The sequence below is a fragment of the Orcinus orca genome, chromosome 16 (genome assembly GCF_937001465.1).
Source record: "Orcinus orca chromosome 16, mOrcOrc1.1, whole genome shotgun sequence".
NCBI lineage: Eukaryota > Metazoa > Chordata > Mammalia > Artiodactyla > Delphinidae > Orcinus > Orcinus orca.
Window position 1 is genome coordinate 4,251,287 of NC_064574.1, and position 17,686 is coordinate 4,268,972.

At 46.5% G+C, this 17,686-nt stretch overlaps 1 protein-coding gene across 3 annotated transcripts in view; it reads right to left on the minus strand.

Annotated features, from left to right (window-relative positions):
* PHACTR3 (phosphatase and actin regulator 3) overlaps window positions 1-17,686 on the minus strand; it is a 238,599-nt gene that overhangs the window by 25,082 nt on the left and 195,831 nt on the right. For all 3 annotated transcript variants that reach the window (XM_049699157.1, XM_004282323.3, XM_033410296.2), the window contains exon 8: window positions 10,474-10,627. In XM_049699157.1, coding sequence (XP_049555114.1) covers window positions 10,474-10,627 — 154 coding nt within the window. The remainder of the gene's footprint in view (window positions 1-10,473; window positions 10,628-17,686) is intronic.

The window sequence follows — 17,686 nt, forward strand, 5'->3', positions numbered from 1 at the left end:
GGCCCCCCAGCCTGACACCCCCCACACGTGTAGGCAGAGGGGACCTCAGACGTGCCGTCGCCCTGCCATGCCGCTGCTCATGAGCCCTCAGGGGACCCTCACTGCTTCTCAGGAAAGGCCAGGTGCCCCTGTCCACCGTTGACACCAATTTATGGGGCGGCTGCTCAGTGTGACAGGGGGCACCCCAGGCGAACGGCAGAGGCAGGATCCCAGTGTTCTAGCGGGGAGACAGACCCCAAAGAGGCAAAGAAAGGAATAAAGGGGAATTTCAGACAGCAGTTAAGTGCGGTGAAGAAAACGGGATGATGGGATGGAGAATGGGGGACATCAAGGGAGGTCCCTCCGGGAGGGACCAGAGGCAGCCGCGTGTGGACCAGGAGCTAGCAGGGTGCCCACCACCTGGCCCTGTAGCCCTGCAGCCTCCCCTCTGCCCCCGCTCGCCCCAGCCCTTCACAGCCACACCACGTTCTCCAGAGGGCGATGCGGGTTCAGGCCGCGGGACTTCCTTGCGGCTGCTCTCTGCCCGGGACATCCTTGCGCTCCGGCTGCCACGTGCGCTGACACGTATCGAGCTATCAAGACCGCGCGCCACGTCACCCCCTCTCTGATGCCTGCACCCCAACTCTTCCTCCCTCCTGCCAGATTCATCGCTCCCTCCTAGACCCTCCACTTCCACGGCTGGTTCACACGTCTATTTTGCACGTATTTTATTAGACATGATGCACCTCTGAGCCTATCTTTCCACCTCTGCTCCCCAGCACCCGGCCCCTGCGCTCTGCAGGGACCCGAGGTTCGTGACGGGGCTTTTGCGTCCCAGGAGACATGCAAGGGTGTGAGATGCGATGCTGCAAGAGAAAGCAGGCCTGCTCTTCCGCGGTCTTGACCTCCCCCGTAAGTCATTTACAACACCCTCTTACGTCACGGCAGCCGTGCATAACCCGAGGGGTAGGAGGCAAAATGTGCGAGGAACTTCAGGTTCGGCAGTAACGGCTGTTATTATACAAGTCGGGGGTGGCCGCACCAGGCCCTGACCCAGGACTGTCACGTCCTGCATCCGAGGTGAGGCTGCAGCGTGGGCATCGGAGGGTCTACTAGGGACCGAAGCCGAGGCCTGTGTACAGGAGCCCACACCGCATGGAACACAGAGGGAAGGTTCTAGGGCTGCCGACGCTGAAGCAGGCGAAGGACCAGTGGAGGATGAGGATGTTACACACGCGTTAGTTCCGATGAACCAGGAAGTGGATTGAGCCGTAGTGCGTCACGTGCTCTCTGTGCTTTTGTGGAAGATGAGATGCTCCCGGGGCGGGGCGCGGGTAGAGCGAGGGCTCTGGAACCCACAGTCTGGCTGCTCCACCACAGACACTGGGACCCAGCAGGGAGGACCGCTCCTGCCCAGCACTGCGGTCCGGCTAGAGACACAAGCAGCTCGGTGCCCAGCCTGCGGTCAGGGCCAATCTGTCCCATTCCCTGCTGGTCATGTTGTCATGAAACCTGGGTCAGAAGCTGGCTCTCCCCCCTCCACTTGCCTGAAATTTACCAAAGGACACTTCAGTGGAAGTGAGTGCTCATCTGCACAGATTTCGGTACAAGTTCACAGCAGAACGAAGGCCCCTGAGACCAAGCCCACCCCCAGCTGGCCCCTTCGAAGCCTGAACGACAGCTTCTGCAGGAACACTGTCACCACGTCGCAGCGTGTAACGTCCTCAGGACCCGAAACAGACCTGCCCCACCTGCAGCACATCTGGAGGATGGAGATTCTCGGCTGTCACACTGTGTCCTGACCCTCTGTCCCCAGAGACACTAACGGGGGGCCCCCACAGACACAAAGTCCCCTGGGACTAAAACTAACCATCACAGCATGCTTCTTCTCCTTCTAAATCCCTGAATATAAACTCCCAGAAGCAGAGTGTTCGGTTAAAATGTGCAAATTGTCATCCTGGCTCTTCACCTGCCCAGTTATTTTCAAGTCACATGGCTGCCAGCAGTGGGATGGCAATGGAAACCACCAACTCACTAGGGTGGGATATTCTTATATCATGATCAGTATTTACATTAGTAAAATATAACTTAAAATATTTAAAAATAATATTTTAAGTTTTATTGTCATTTTAGTTGAGGATGAAAGGTTCTTTGTTACTATGAATTTTTTAATGTCTGTAGTTACTAGTGAAACTGAATTATTTTCATGTATTTGATAAGAAATTTTGCTCCCTCCCTCCTGAACCACAAATTCCAGGCTGTTACCCACTGATCTGCTGGGTTCTGCTGACAACTGGTTTTCTTTCTTGAATGATGACATCATCTAATTCAATGCATTTTCCTCCTCCTCTTTTAACATTTCTGGAAATGTTGCTCATGTAAATAATCCATAAAAAGAAAAAAAAAACACTGATGTGTGAAAATAAGCATTACATGTAGTTTTATTTTAAAAGTAAAGATTTTGAGGCAAACTAAAAGTCTTGATTGTGGGAGGGAAAAGCAAAGCTGGTAGGTCTGTCCCCTCCTTAACACACCAGACCACTATTAAAAATGAACATTTGAATCCTATGAAAAAGAATGGAAAACCCTTCTGACATGATGTTAGATGGCAAAGTCTTACGCATGCTAACAGGGCCTCCATAAAAAATATGTATTTTTTACTTACACTTTTATAGTTAAAATTGAGAAATGGGTTTGAAATCATGTATAGAAAACTATACCCCCTAGAGATAAAATTAAGAGTTGAGCAAATTAAAGCAATCCTGAGGAAAAAAGGACAAAGCAGGAGGCACAAGCCTCCCAGACTGCAGACTATACTACAAAGCTACGGTAATCAAACAGAGTGCTACTGGCACGAAAAACAGACATATGGATGAATGGAAAAGAATAGAGAGCCCAGAAATAAACCCACACGCCTACGGTCAATTAATCTATAACAAAGGAGGCAAGGATATACAATGGAGAAAAGACAGTCTTTTCAGTAAGTGGTGCTGGAAAACTGGGCAGCCACATGTAAATCAATGAGATTAGAACATTCCCTCATACCACATACAAAAATAAACTCAAAATGGTTTAAAGACCTAAATGTAAGATCTGAAACCATAAAACTCCTAGGAGAGAACACAGGCAGAACACTCTTTGACATAAATTGTAGCATTATTTTCTTGGATCAATCTCCTAAGGCAAAAGAAATAAATGCAAAAATAAACAGATGGGACCTAATTAAACTTAAAAGCGTTTGCACAGCAAAGGAAACCATCAATAATACAAAAAGACAACCTACCGAATGGGAGAAAATATTTGCAAATGATGTGACTGACAAGAGGTTAATACCCAAAATCTACAAACAGCTCGTACAATTCAATATCAAAAAACCAAACACTCCAATCGAAAAAATGGGCCGAAGACCTAACTAGACATTTCTCCAAAGAAGACATACAGATGGCCAACAGGCACGTGAAAAGATGCTCAACATCACTAATAATTAGAGAAATGAAAATCAAAACTACAGTGAGGTATCACCTCACACCAGTCAGAATAGCCATCATCAAAGTCTATACATAACAAATGCTGGAGAGGGTGTGGAGAAAAGGGAACCCTCCTACACTGTTGGTGGGAATGTAAATTGGTACAGCCACTATGAAGAACAGTGTGGAGGTTCCTTAAAAAATTAAAAATAGAACTATCACATGACCAGCAATTCCACTCCTGGGTATAAATCCAAAAGAAATGAAAACACTACTTTGAAAAGATACATGCACCCCAATGTTCATAGCAGCACTATTTACAACAGCCAAGACATGGAAACCACCTGAGTGTCCATCAATAGACAACTGGCTTAAGGTATATGTACATACACACACACAGAATATTAAGCAGCCATAAAAAAGAATGAAAAACTACCATCTGCAGCAACATGGATGGACCTAGAGAATATTATCCTTAGTAAAATAAGTCAGAGAAAGACAAGTACTATATGATGTCATGCATATATGAATCTAAAAAATAATGCAAACGAATATGTATACAAAACAGAAGCAGACTCACAAACATAGAAAACAAACTTATGGTTACCAAAGGGGAGAGGAAAAGGGGGAGGGACAAATTCGGGGTAGGAGATTAACAGATACAAATTACTATACATAAAATAGATAAGCAGCAAAGATATACTGTATAGTACAGGGAATTACACCCATTATCTTGTAATAACCTATAATGGAGTATAATCTCAAAAATGCACAATCACTAAGTTGTACACCTGAAACTAATGCAATATTGTAAATCATCTATACTTCAATTTAAAAAAAAGGAAACTACTGAAGCACTTTGGAGAACTACAGCAGACAGAAAGAGAGGTGACAAAAGCAAACTCAAACTGAAGTAGAGATGCTCACCAATAATCGTGTCTCGCTCACAATCACTCCCTCCACGACCTCAGCCTCCAGGTGGGCATCAGTTTCACGTGAATGCTTTAGAAAAATTTCAAGTCCTACATGTTTGGAGTTACTGGCAAATAGGCAAAACCTCCAATGTTGAATCATCAAATGGCAAGAGTCTGTTGTAATGCCTATATCTTAGTTTTCTTGTAACCATGAAAAAATGTAACATAGGTGAAAGAGTTGGAACACAGTATGGTCAATAAATGTGAGACTCCTTCCTTCCAAAAAAAAAAAAAAAAAGAGTTGAGGAAATTAAGACAAAGGCCATACAACATAAGATCAAACACAGACACACAACCCAAACGATACAACACACTTGTGACAGGTATCTGCATACTTGGCTCTGAGCTTCCTGGTGGCCAAGGCAAAAAGGGAAACACAATCAACTATAAAATGTGCATTCTCCTTAAGATACTAACAGACAGCTGTTACACAGAAGTACAGCTTATTTTGATCCTGAGGCCTCCAAGAACAGTCTTCCAAGGGTGGCAAGGAAGGGGACACAGTGCAGCCTAAGGCAACAGTGACACTTAGGAGAAGGGCTCTGTTAAAATACAGATTCCTGTTCAAGAGACTTGGGGTGGGGCCTGGGAATCTGTGCTTTCACAAAGCTCCCTGGTGATCTGGATGGATGCTCTGATGTTGGAACTGGAGTGGATTGGGTGACCAATTACCCCCGCACCCCATATTTCCCGCTGTGTGAGCACAGGCAAGTGACTGCACTGTTCTGAGCCAGTTATCCTCATCTGAAAAATAGGACCATTAATAGCACCTACCCCAGAGAGCTCTCGCAAGGCTCCAAGGAGGTAATATGCATGAACGCTTAGCAGGAAGCTGGTACACAGAAGACGCTGAATACATGTTAGCAACGACCATCATTAATAACCACACTTTTCTGTCCCTCCTTAGATGGTGCTTATGGGGCAGGATTCAAGTCATCCAGGAGGAGCTGGGCTCCCACCCGGCACTGCAGGTCGGGAACAGGAAAAGCAGCAAATATTTATCAACATCTGTTATTATGAAATCCCCCACCCGCTGCAATGACGCCTCAACACTTCCCAAAGGAGCAGCTTCCTTTGCAGCAATTAAAATTAAGCCATTTTTTTTCCTGCTAAGGCCAGAAAAAGTAAGGTTTCTGTATTTTCTAAACCCTGTGTCCACAGAACCGAGACCCTGCACTGCGCCCCAGCATTCCTGACACCTTCAGCGGAAAGAAAGTCCCACAGCTAATGCTAGGTTCATGGTGCTGATTATAAGAGTGCCAATCTCCACCCCCATCCTTAAAAGCATCAAGCCTCCTCCTTAAAATTCCGCAGATTTCAAGGCAAGCACGGGGCAAGGGAGCAGCAGCACAGAACACTTCCTCCTGGGAATCTGTTTCCCGGAGGCCTGAGTGGCGGCAGCCTGTTCTGGATGTGGGAGAACAAAACGTACAAAGGGACCGGCTGGAGGGTCATTTAATGCACGTGCATTGAACGCCTGTGTTAACGTGCTACTGGAGGGCGCTACTGAGCATTAATCAGCTTCTCACATGCGGTCCCACAGCAGAGGACGCCCCAAGGGAGACTTAACAGAAAGTTTGTGCATCACTCCGGAGGTGCCGGCGGAGCAAAAAACACCACAGTCACGGACGAGAACAACAATGTACTGACATTAACAACTACGCTAACACGACCTTGGCCCTCCAGGCGCTGCTCTACAGCAGCTCACTACCCTGGCCTGGCCTGCTGCGTAGCCTCTGCCCCTGCCCAGGTGACAACTAGCCCGAGTGCGTCCAGCCAGGACCAAACAGCAGCAGCTCCACCCCCCAGAGCGCCTCCTGCAGGGATGCACTTTCACCTGTCTGTCCAGGGACTAACCTGGAACTTCCCAAAGGGGCCCCAGGAGGAAGGTGCTGCCACAGTGTTGAATTTACAAACCAGGGGGAGATTCAGAGAAGGCCATGCTGGCCCAAACCCACACCGCTGTGACGGAAAGCCTGGGATTTGAACCTACTTGTCTACGTTTCCCCAGAGCCCGTGGTCGGCCGAGAGTCTCTGTTCGCTAACTGCACTGTTCCGGCGGTGGGAGAATATTTGCATCCCCTCGGGTTCCCGCCAACACAGGCATGGAGTGTTTTGCACAGAAGCCCAGGGTACTGGCTGGAGGCCTGAATGTCCCCTGATGGAAGCCACACCAGTATGAGAAAACGCAAAGCAGAGACTTAGATGAGCCAGGCCCCCAGAGCTCTGCTTCCCCCGCCACACAGGCCTGGGGGTTCTGAGGGACCACCCATCGCCTGACTCCTAGCCCACCTCCTCTGAGCTGTGTGACCCTGGGCAAGTTCCTTAACCTCTCATCAAGCCTTAGTTTTCTCATCTGTAAAATGGAGATGATGATAACACCTCCTCTACTGGTTCCTGTAAAGATTAAATGAAATGAGGGAAAGGAAGCAAAACATACTGTACGGGGTCCGCACTTAAAAGGGAAAGTTGTCACTTGATCACTCTGTAGTATATACAGATGTCGAATTACAATGCTGGACACCTGAAGCTTATATAATAATAATAAAAGAGAAAGCTGTCGGGCATCCTTAAATGGCGTGCACAAAACCCAACTGAAGCACGACAGTAATTTCTAGAACTTGCCCACTGTGTGAGGCACGGGAGCTGCGGGTCTGTAATACTCTGCGGATTCACTTACACACGCCGTAAAGGTGAGCTGGGCTCCCATATAGAAAGGGGGTGACCATGAGCACAGGGCTTTACTCCTCCTTTACTCCCAAGCTGACTCCGACTTCATGCAAATCCCCAGAGCCAGCACACAGAGTCAGGGGAGACCGTGACCACTTCATCCAGAAAAGTCCTAGGAGCGCCCAAAAGATAAAAGAGTAAACGGTCCGGGGCTTCCCTGGTGGCGCAGTGGTTGGGAGTCCGCCTGCCGATGCAGGGGACACAGGTTCGTGCCCTGGTCCGGGAAGATCCCACATGCCGCGGAGCGGCTGGGCCCGTGAGCCACGGCCGCTGAGCCTGCGCGTCCGGAGCCTGTGTCCCGCAACGGGAGGGGTCGCAACAGTGAGAGGCCCGCGTACCGCAAAAAAAAAAAAAAAAAAGAGTAAGGGTCTGGAAATTTTTAAAAATACACAGTACGAAAACGCCGACTGCACTTCAGGATACAGTGAATGGCACGTTGCCACAGCAACCAGAGGCTGAATTATTCAGCAAGGGATGGCGGAAGAATCTCTGAAAGGCGGCAAAACAAAGACAAACGATCCAATTAAACCATTTCTGCAGGGGAAACAAACCGGGCCGGCCAGGAAGGCTACGTCTGCCCGCCTGGGATGTGACTTCTCAACCACGCTCTCTTCGTGTCTAATTCTGGGGTCGCTTTTCCGTTTTTAAACATGGTGACAAACGTCCAAGGAGCTACTATGTTCTAGTCCAAGCTTTAAAATGAGTTACAGATTCCGTCCAGGGCCTGTGTCTGGGGTATCACTTACTTAGGAGTCCTTTGAGGTTTCCCAGCACCCCACCTTTTCCCACCTCCCGTCTGCACTGGGAGACAGGAGTGGGGTCCTTAGAGTTCTCTTAAGACGAGCACCGTCATGAACATTTTGTTATCCTTGAATCACATATGCTACAATGTTTACTATTTTTTTAAATTCACTTAATAGTCTATCTTGAAAGAGAAGTTAGTTTGTTTAGCAAATAGAAAACCATTATCGCTTGGCATAATTAGATGACAACTGCAAAAATAATACGTGTAAACATCATTTTTTTGACTTTCGGGCAGGGAAGGATGTTTTAAAACATGGCACAAATAATATGGACCATAAAGTATATCAGGGCCCAGGAAACTTTGCCCCGTGGGCTGCTGTTTACGTTTGTACATAAAGTCGCATTGGCATGCAGCCGCACTCACTCACCACGCATTGGCCATGCGTTAGCGCGACGACAAAGTCGTGTGGTCACAGCAGACACAGTAGGATCCACAGAGCCAGAAATATTCAGTATCTGACTCTTCACAGGAAAAGTCTGCTGACACCTGAAGTATATGAGCGATAATCTGATAACTTTAAAAATAAAAAACTTTCCCACATCAAAGGAAAGCATGAACAAAATGACAATACCAGTCCTGAAGAGGGAGAAGAGGTGTCATTCACAGACCTGGAAAAGACTGGAAGCTGCAATTTCCAGGGTAAAATCCTCAAATCATTAAGATAAAGAAAACTGCAGGTAATGTACGTGAAAGGAACTAAAAAAAACCCAGACAGCTAATAAACACTGAAAAAAAAGTTCAATCTCATTAGAAACGAGAGGAAACCACGCCTCCTGCGACGGTGCATCCCGTCCATGAGACAGGCAACAAGGACACCAAGCTTCATCTGCCAGCATATCCCCTTGGCCATGAGATTGATGCACCTGTGTTTCCACCCCTCCTTCCTTCCCACCCATAAGCATTTACTGAGCACCCATCTGGTCTGTACAAAGCCCCAGAGTGGGTACCAGCCACGCAGGAAGAGGTCTGAGGATGCTTCCGGGAATACGGAGCTCAGGGGAGCTCTCTCCCTCATTACCCACAACTGTATCTCTAGCAATGGTCACGGCGCCTGCCTGCCCCTCATTTGAGTAAAATAAGCCTTTGCTGAATGACCAGACACAGAGTGATAAGTGCGTGGTGGGTTGACAATCTCACGGCAATCAGGCTAAGAACGTCCAACCTGCAGAGGCCCCCTCAACCCATTAATATCAGGGAATTCGTTAAAATCCCCCTCAGCCCAGAGACTCATCAGGTCGGGGTGGGGCTCATCAATCTGTATTTTAAAAAGCTTCTCCCTGGTCTGGGTTCAGACCCGATACAGGAGGAGGGGCTGAGGACCCGGCTCCCAGGCCCCACGAGCCATGGTGAGCACTGACTTACTGAGCACCTACTTTGTGCCAGGGCTCGGCCATATGCCTTCCTTACGGGATCTCCCCCCAAATTCACAATGACCTAGACAGCATCGGCACCCCACCTTATAGACGAGAAAACCAAGACCCGGGGAGGTAAGGCCGCTGGTCCAAGGTCCCCCAGCACGTCAGCACAGAGCAGGGCTATGTGATTCCAAGCCCTCAGGACCCCAGCTGGGGACCCCGGCTGCCTGCAGAAATGTGCGCCACGCTAAGCCCGCCCCTCCTCCACCGTGATCCCGCAGCTGGTATCATCCCCATTTTATAGGTAAGAAAACTGAGGCCCACAGAATCACAGCATCTGGGCGCTGGGCTTCACCCCCTCACACTCATTGCCCCCCGCTCTGAAAAAACTCAAAGGATTTCGGAGGGTAGCAACACGGGGGCCCAAGCTCCCCGGCAGAGAGCAGAGACAAGGGCCCGTCCACCCGAAACGAGGAGACCTGAGCCTCGGGCAGAGGAAAGACCACCTGGAAGAGAAGTCCAGGGCGACCTTCAGATCAGGGGTCCTCGACTGGGGGATGGCTCCGTGCCCCAGGGGACACTTGGCAGTAACTGGAGACACTTTTGGTTGTCACCACGGGAGGCAGGGTGAGGGGCTGTGAGCATCTCCAGGGTAGGGGCCAGGGACGCTGCTAAACGTCCTACCGCGCACAGGACGGCCCCATCAGTGTCATCCGGCCCCGAACACCAGGGGCCCCGAGTTCGGGAGATCCTGCTTCCGGCCCTCGCTCCTCCGGAGGGCAGGGGGGCACCACAGACCAGTAGCACCGGCAGCCCCCCGGAGCTTGTCCTCACCATAGGCCTTGCTTGGCTTCTATAACCAGTGCTTCTCCCCAGGGAAGAGTGGCCCCGGGGGGATCGGGCACTGTCTGGGGACAGTGTCGGCTGTCACAGGGGCGTGCAGCCCGCAGAGGCCAGGGGGCCGCCAAGCATCCGACAGCGCCCCGACGGCCCCCGCGGTGAAGAGCCGTCTGGCCCTGAGCGTCGACAGTGGCGACGCTGGGAAACCCCGCCCCGGGCACTGCGTTTGGGGCCGGGACAGCGCAGTGTGGAGAAGGAGGGACATCCGAGGGGTCGGGCTGCAGGGCCGGGACCAGCTCCCACTGTGTCCACGCGCCACTTACTTGGAGAGTTTCATCTCAATCTGCTGCCGGATCTCCTGCCTCTCTTCGGCCGTCCTCCTGGGGAAGATGTTGCGGTCTTCCAGTTCCTGCTTGCTGGGCCGGTTCCTCAGTTTCACTGCCAGGAGCTCCTTCTTGCACTTCCTCGGCAGTGTTCCTAAGAGAAGGGGCACCGAGAAAGCGGGTGTCAGGGGGTCGCTGGCTGCCAGTGCGGCCAGCACTTCCCACCCTCCTGCAGGAAAGAACCTGGACCAGAGCCACGCGGGCACGTCTGGCAGCTGTAATGCCCTCCAGCGAACGGTGGGCAACGCACTTCCCTTCACAAAGGCCCACACACAACCATGCCTTCCACAGGTGCGGGGTCGTTCATGCAGCCGGGGTCTCCAGAGACAGTCCCGATCGACACCCTTTGCCCCACAGCAATTACTAATAGCGCCACGTTTTCTTTCAGAAGTGCCCAGGTGCAGATCATAAACTACAGTTACTTTACCCATGGTGGTCTGTCCCCCCATCCCCCTGTCACCCCCCTCTCCCCTCTGCCTGTGACCCCGTGGCCATGTGGGTCCTCTTCCATTCCTGGACGATCCCAACTCAGGGTCTCTGCACCATGTCTTTCCCATGGCGACCCCCCTGCTCTGCCTGGACCACCCAGGGCTGGCCACCTCCTGAATCACACTGCTGGCCTTGAGCCCTGCCCTCAAAGAGGCCCGATGGGTCCTCCAATCACCATCACCCACCCGCTTAACTCCTCCCCTACCTGGTCTCTTTCTTGTTCACTAGTTTATCCTCCATCCCCTCCACTAGCTTTTAAGCTCGACAACAGTCTGTTCTCCTGGGTCCTGGAACAGTGTTGACGCAACAGGTTATCAAGGAACACGGCTGAGTGAGCCTGGTTCAGGTCTAGGAGGCTGACATTGACTTTCAGTTCTACACACGTCCAAGCAGCAGAGTGACATCGGTGTGCATGTAAGGTCTTAAGGAACGACGACGTTTAAACGTACTGAAGAGCAGAAAAGGGGGCTGGCTGCATTCATGGGCGGAAAAGGAAACGGCATGGAGCTGCATGAAGAGCAGAGTCCTTACCTGCCCCGCGGCGAGCGCACACGCTGACAACGGGCAGGGAACTCCGGAGCACGACGCAGACTGCAGTTTTGCGGCGTGTGGTTTTGCGCTTTTATTAGGGCATGGGTTTAAATCCCGGGGGCTCAGACCATCATCCAATGAGGTCAACCCCACAGGTGGAGGGAAACTTTATTTCTTAAGAATAATGGCTGGCCAAAGAAAGCCCATTCCTACTGTGGGGTACAGGAATACAAAGCAAGAAACGCCTAGTAAGGTGATAGTTTAACAGAAGTCTGGGATAAAGTAAGATATAAAATATTGGACTTGACTGAGGCTTGAGTTTCTAATATGAACTTGTTTGCTGTGTGTTTTATTAGAGACAAAGAGAAAACTAATGACCCCCAAAGCCATGTCAGCCAGGACTCCAGCCCGATTTTGTTTTAATAGCTTTATACATGACTAGAGTCCTGTATTTATAGAATCATGAAGGCCTAAGGCAGTCACATGCATTTTTCTGTTGATCTTTACTGCGTGGTCTGGGGGAAATTGAAAGCTAAACTGGCATTTATGAACTGAGGGAGTCTCAAAGGCCTCAGGACAAATCCTTCGTGAATGTCAAAGGTCTGATAGGTGGCGAGAAGGACTGCCATGTTTAGACAACTGTAATATGCTAACCACGAAACTACACCGAATGTGGTTTCATCTTTCTAGCTTTCGATAAAGAATGTCTTTGGCAGTCTGTATATCTTCTTTGGAGAAATGTCTATTTAGGTCTTCTGCCCATTTTTGGATTGGGTTGTTTGTTTTTTTGTTGTTGAGCTGCATGAGCTGCTTGTAAATTTTGGAGATTAATCCTTTGTCGGTTGCTTCATTTGCAAATATTTTCTCCCATTCTGAGGGTTGTCTTTTGGTCTTGTTTATGGTTTCCTTTGCTGTGCAAAAGCTTAAGCCTACTGCAAATGTCTCGGCATACTTGTCATTACAAACTTTAAGCATATTCGTTCTTAACTGAGATAAAGATCCTTTCATCAGAGATTTCTAGATGAAATGAGAATTCACTCCACAGGAAATCTCTGTGCTAAGAGCAATTAATTCTCCTCGGCTCAGTCATCCAGGCCCTAAGAGCACAGCATGGCACCCAGTAGGGCCACGATGAACACGTCTGGGCTGACGGTCTTCCCCAAGCTATCAGGAGGTTAACAGGTTTGACTACTTAAAAGTCAAAAAGGGAAACTTCCAGACAAATAGCTTAAAGGGAGGGCTTTTCATGAAGTTGAGGGGCACTTCTGCACAACTGAGGGAATTCTTCTAAACGAGCAGGGGATCCAGAGCAGGATGTGACACTGAGAGACAGAGGCCAGGAGACCTTCCTGTCCTGACGATGGGAACAAGCCACCCTCTCCCCCAAAGGCCCCCAAACACACTTGTGATCCTACCTTTGGGGCCAGAAATCCCACCTCCAAGAGTCTGCTCCCAAAACAAATGGGACAAGCACACAAAACACACATAAGAGGGTGTTCACGCAGCCTCATTTACAAAAGAAAGAAAGTAAACACAGCCGAAATACGACAAGACAGCATGTGTTACATTATGGCGCATCTGTAGCACGTGCATATCGCGAACCTATCATGAACCTAAAAGCAGTGGTATATACATTACTGAGGGACAAAAAGACAGACGTGATACGTTGCTAAGAAAAGCAACTTGTAGGAAAGCATGTACTTTTATATATAAATGTATCTGTGTACGTGTTTGCATCTAATTTTGTAAGAATTTATAATCTTCTTATAAATCGGCATAGAGATGCCAGGAATGGATTTTACTTATTAATTTTGGTTTTCTGTATTTTATTTTTAATCATCAACATAGCTTCCTTATATCAAAATAATTGTTTAAAAAGAAAGACCTCTGTGGAGTGACAGCAGTGAAGATGGTGGAAAATTCTCTCTACAAAAGCAACAAGAAAACTGCAAAATCATCAGAGTCAACTTTTTCAGAACTCTGTAAATTAACTAAAGGGTTGCAGCAACACAGGGAATCTTTATTCAAGGAAAACTGGATGAATCTCAGGAAGAATGTTTTACTCTGTCCCTTTCTCCCCTGGCCCTTTCTCCAGCTTGGCAGCAGCCTTGAAGCAGTCTGTTTTCTGCTGAAAACCAGGGACCTGGCAGCCACTGGAGGGAGGGGAACAGGCTTCATTCCCAAAGAGCTGTCATCATTTGACCTGTCGCTGGTTCTCTGAAGACCCCACTACAAGGCTGTCCACATTGGATCTGACTCAGAGCTGGCCCAATGCAAAACTACCTTCTCCCCGGGGGCGCGTTTGTCAAAAACAATACTGTCTTTCCAAGCGCAAGGCTTTCATTTATCTTTAGACCAGTCTTCCTCAATACTCTATGGAGTTCTTGATTGGCCAAAGCCAATAAAAATCAATGCATAGGCCAAATATTGTAAGTCAATTAAAAGAAAAACCTTAGAAGAGAAAAAGGGACTGAGAAAATATTTGAAGAGATTATAGTTGAAAACTTCCCTAATATGGGAAAGGAAAGAGTTAATCAAGTCCAGGAAGCACAGAGAGTCCCATACAGGATAAATCCAAGGAGAAACACATCAAGACACATATTAAACAAACTATCAAAAACTAAATACAAAGAGAACATATTAAAAGCAGCAAGGGAAAAACCACAAATAACACACAAGGGAATCCCCATAAGGTTAACAGCTGATCTTTCAGCAGAAACTCTGCAAGCCAGAAGGGACTGGCAGGACATATTTAAAGTGATGAAGGAGAAAAACCTACAACCAAGATTATTCTACCCAGCAAGGATCTCATTCAGATTTCAGGGAGAAATTAAAACCTTTACAGAGAAACAAAAGCTAAGAGAATTCAGCCCACCAAACCAGCTTTACAACAAATACTCAAGGAACTTCTAGGCAGGAAACACAAGAGAAGGAAAAGACCTACAATAATAAACCCAAAACAATTAGGAAAATGGTAATAGGAACATACATATCAATAATTACCTTAAATGTAAATGGATTAAATGCACCAACCAAAAGACACAGACTTGCTGAATGGATACAAAAACAAGACCTATATATGTGCTGTCTACAAGAGACCCACTTCAGACCCAGGGACACATACAGACTGAAAGTGGGGGGATGGAAAAAGATATTCCACGCAAATGGAAACCAAAAGAAAGCTGGAGTAGCAATTCTCATATCAGACAAAAGAGACTTTAAAACAAAGACTATTACAAGAGACAAAGAAGGACACTACATAATGATCAAGGGATCAATCCAAGAAGAAGATATAACAATTGTAAATATTTATGCACCCAACATAGGAGCACCTCAATACATTAGGCAAATACTAACAGCCATAAAAGGGGAAATCGACACGAACACATTCCTAGTAGGGGACTTTAACACCCCACTTTCACCAATGGGCAGACCATCCAAAATGAAAATAATAAGGAAACACAAGCTTTAAATGATACATTAAACAAGATGGACTTAATTGATATTTATAGGACATTCCATCCCAAAACAACAGAATACACATTTTTCTCAAGTGCTCATGGAACATTCTCCAGGATAGATCATATCCTGGGTCACAAATCAAGCCTTGGTAAATGTAAGAAAATTGAAATCGTATCAAGTATCTTTTCCGACCACAACGCTATGAGACTAGATATCGATTACAGGAAAAGATCTGTAAGAAATATAAACACACACTACTTAATAACCAAGAGATCACTGAAGAAGTCAAAGAGGAAATCAAAGAATACCTAGAAACAAATGACAATGAAAACATGACGACCCAAAACCTATGGGATGCAGCAAAAGCAGTTCTAAGAGGGAAGTTTATAGCAATACAATCCTACCTTAAGAAACAAGAAACATCTCAAATAAACAACCTAAACTTACACCTAAATCAATCAGAGAAAGAAGAACAATAAAAACCCAAGTTAGCAGAAGGAAAGAAATCATAAAGATCAGATCAGAAATAAATGAAAAAGAAATGAAGGAAACGATAGCAAAGATCAATAAAATTAAAAGCGGGTTCTTTGAGAAGATAAACAAAATTGATAAACCATTAACCAGACTCGTCAAGAAAAAAAGAGAGAAGACTCAAATCAATAGAATCAGAAATGAAAAAGGAGAAGTAACAACTGACACTGCAGAAATACAAAAGATCATGAGCGATTACTACAAGCAACTCTATGCCAATAAAATGGACAACCTGGAAGAAATGGAGAAATTCTTAGAAAGGCACAACCTGCCAAGACTGAATCAGGAAGAAATAGAAAATATGAACAGACCAATCACAAGCACTGAAATTGAAACTGTGATTAAAAATCTTCCAACAAACAAAAGCCCAGGACCAGATGGCTTCACAGGCGAATTCTATCAAACATTTAGAGAAGAGCTAACACTTATCCTTCTCAAACTCTTCCAAAATATAGCAGAAGGAACACTCCCAAATTCATTCTATGAGGCCACGATCACTCTGATACCGAAACCAGACAAAGATGTCACAAAGAAAGAAAACTACAGGCCAATATCACTGATGAACATAGATGCAAAAATCCTCAACAGAACACTAGCAAACAGAATCCAACAGCACATTAAAAGGATCATACACTATGATCAAGTGGGATTTATCCCAGGAATGCAAGGATTCTTCCTTATTTACACATCAATCAACATGATACACCATATTAACAAACTGAAGGAGAAAAACCATATGATCATCTCAATAGATGCAGAGAAAACTCTTGACAAAATTCAACACCCATTTATGATAAAATCCCTCGAGAAAGTAGGCACTGAGGGAACTTTCCTCAATATAATAAAGGCCATATATGAAAAACCCACAGCCAACATTGTCTTCAATGGTGAAAAACTGAAAGCATTCCCACTAAGATCAGGAACAAGACAAGGTTGCCCACTCTCGCCACTCTTATTCAACATAGCTTTGGAAGTTTTAGCCACAGCAATCAGAGAAGAAAAGGAAATAAAAGGAATCCCAATCGGAAAAGCAGAAGTAAAGCTGTCACTGTTTGCAGATGACATGATACTATACATAGAGAATCCTAAAGATGCTACCAGAAAACTACTAGAGCTAAGCAATGAATTTGGTAAAGTAGCAGGATACAAAATAACTGCACAGAAATCTCTGGCATTCCTACACACTAATGATGAAAAATCTGAAAGTGAAATCAAGAAAACACTCCCATTTACCATTGCAACAAAAAGAATAAAATACCTAGGAATAAACCTACCTAAGGAGACAAAAGACCTGTATGCAGAAAACTATAAGACACTGATGAAAGAAATTAAAGATGATACAAATAGATGGAGAGGTATATCATGTTCTTGGATTGGAAGAATCAACATTGTGAAAATGACTCTACTACCCAAAGCAATCTACAGATTCAATGCAATCCCTGTCAAACTACCACTGGCATTTTTCACAGAACTAGAAGAAAAAATTTCACAAGTTGTATGGAAACACAAAAGACCCCAAATAGCCAAAGCAATCTTATGAAAAATGGAGCTGGAGGAATCAGGCTCCCTGACTTCATACCATACTACAAAGCTACAGTAATCAAGACAGTATGGTACTGGCACAGAAACAGAAAGATAGATCAATGGAACAGGATAGAACGCCCAGAGATAAACCCACGCACATATGGTCACCTTATCTTTGATAAAGGAGGGGAGAATATACAGTGGAGAAAAGACAGCCTCTTCAATAAGTGGTGCTGGGAAAACTGGACGGCTACATGTAAAAGAATGAAATTAGAACACTCCCTAACACCATACACAAAAATAAACTCAAAATGGATTAAACACCTAAATGTAAGGCCAGGCACCATCGAAGTCTTCGAGGAAAACATAGGCACAACACTCTATGACATACACCACAGCAAGATCCTTTTTGACCCATCTCCTAGAGAAATGGAAATAAAAACAAAAATAAACAAATTGGACCTAATGAAACTAAAAAGCTTTTGCACAGCAAAGGAAACCATAAACAAGATGAAAAGACAACCGTCAGAATGGGAGAAAATATTTGCAGATGAAGCAACTGACAAAGGATTAATCTCCAAAACATACAAGCAACACATGGCAGCTCAATATCAAA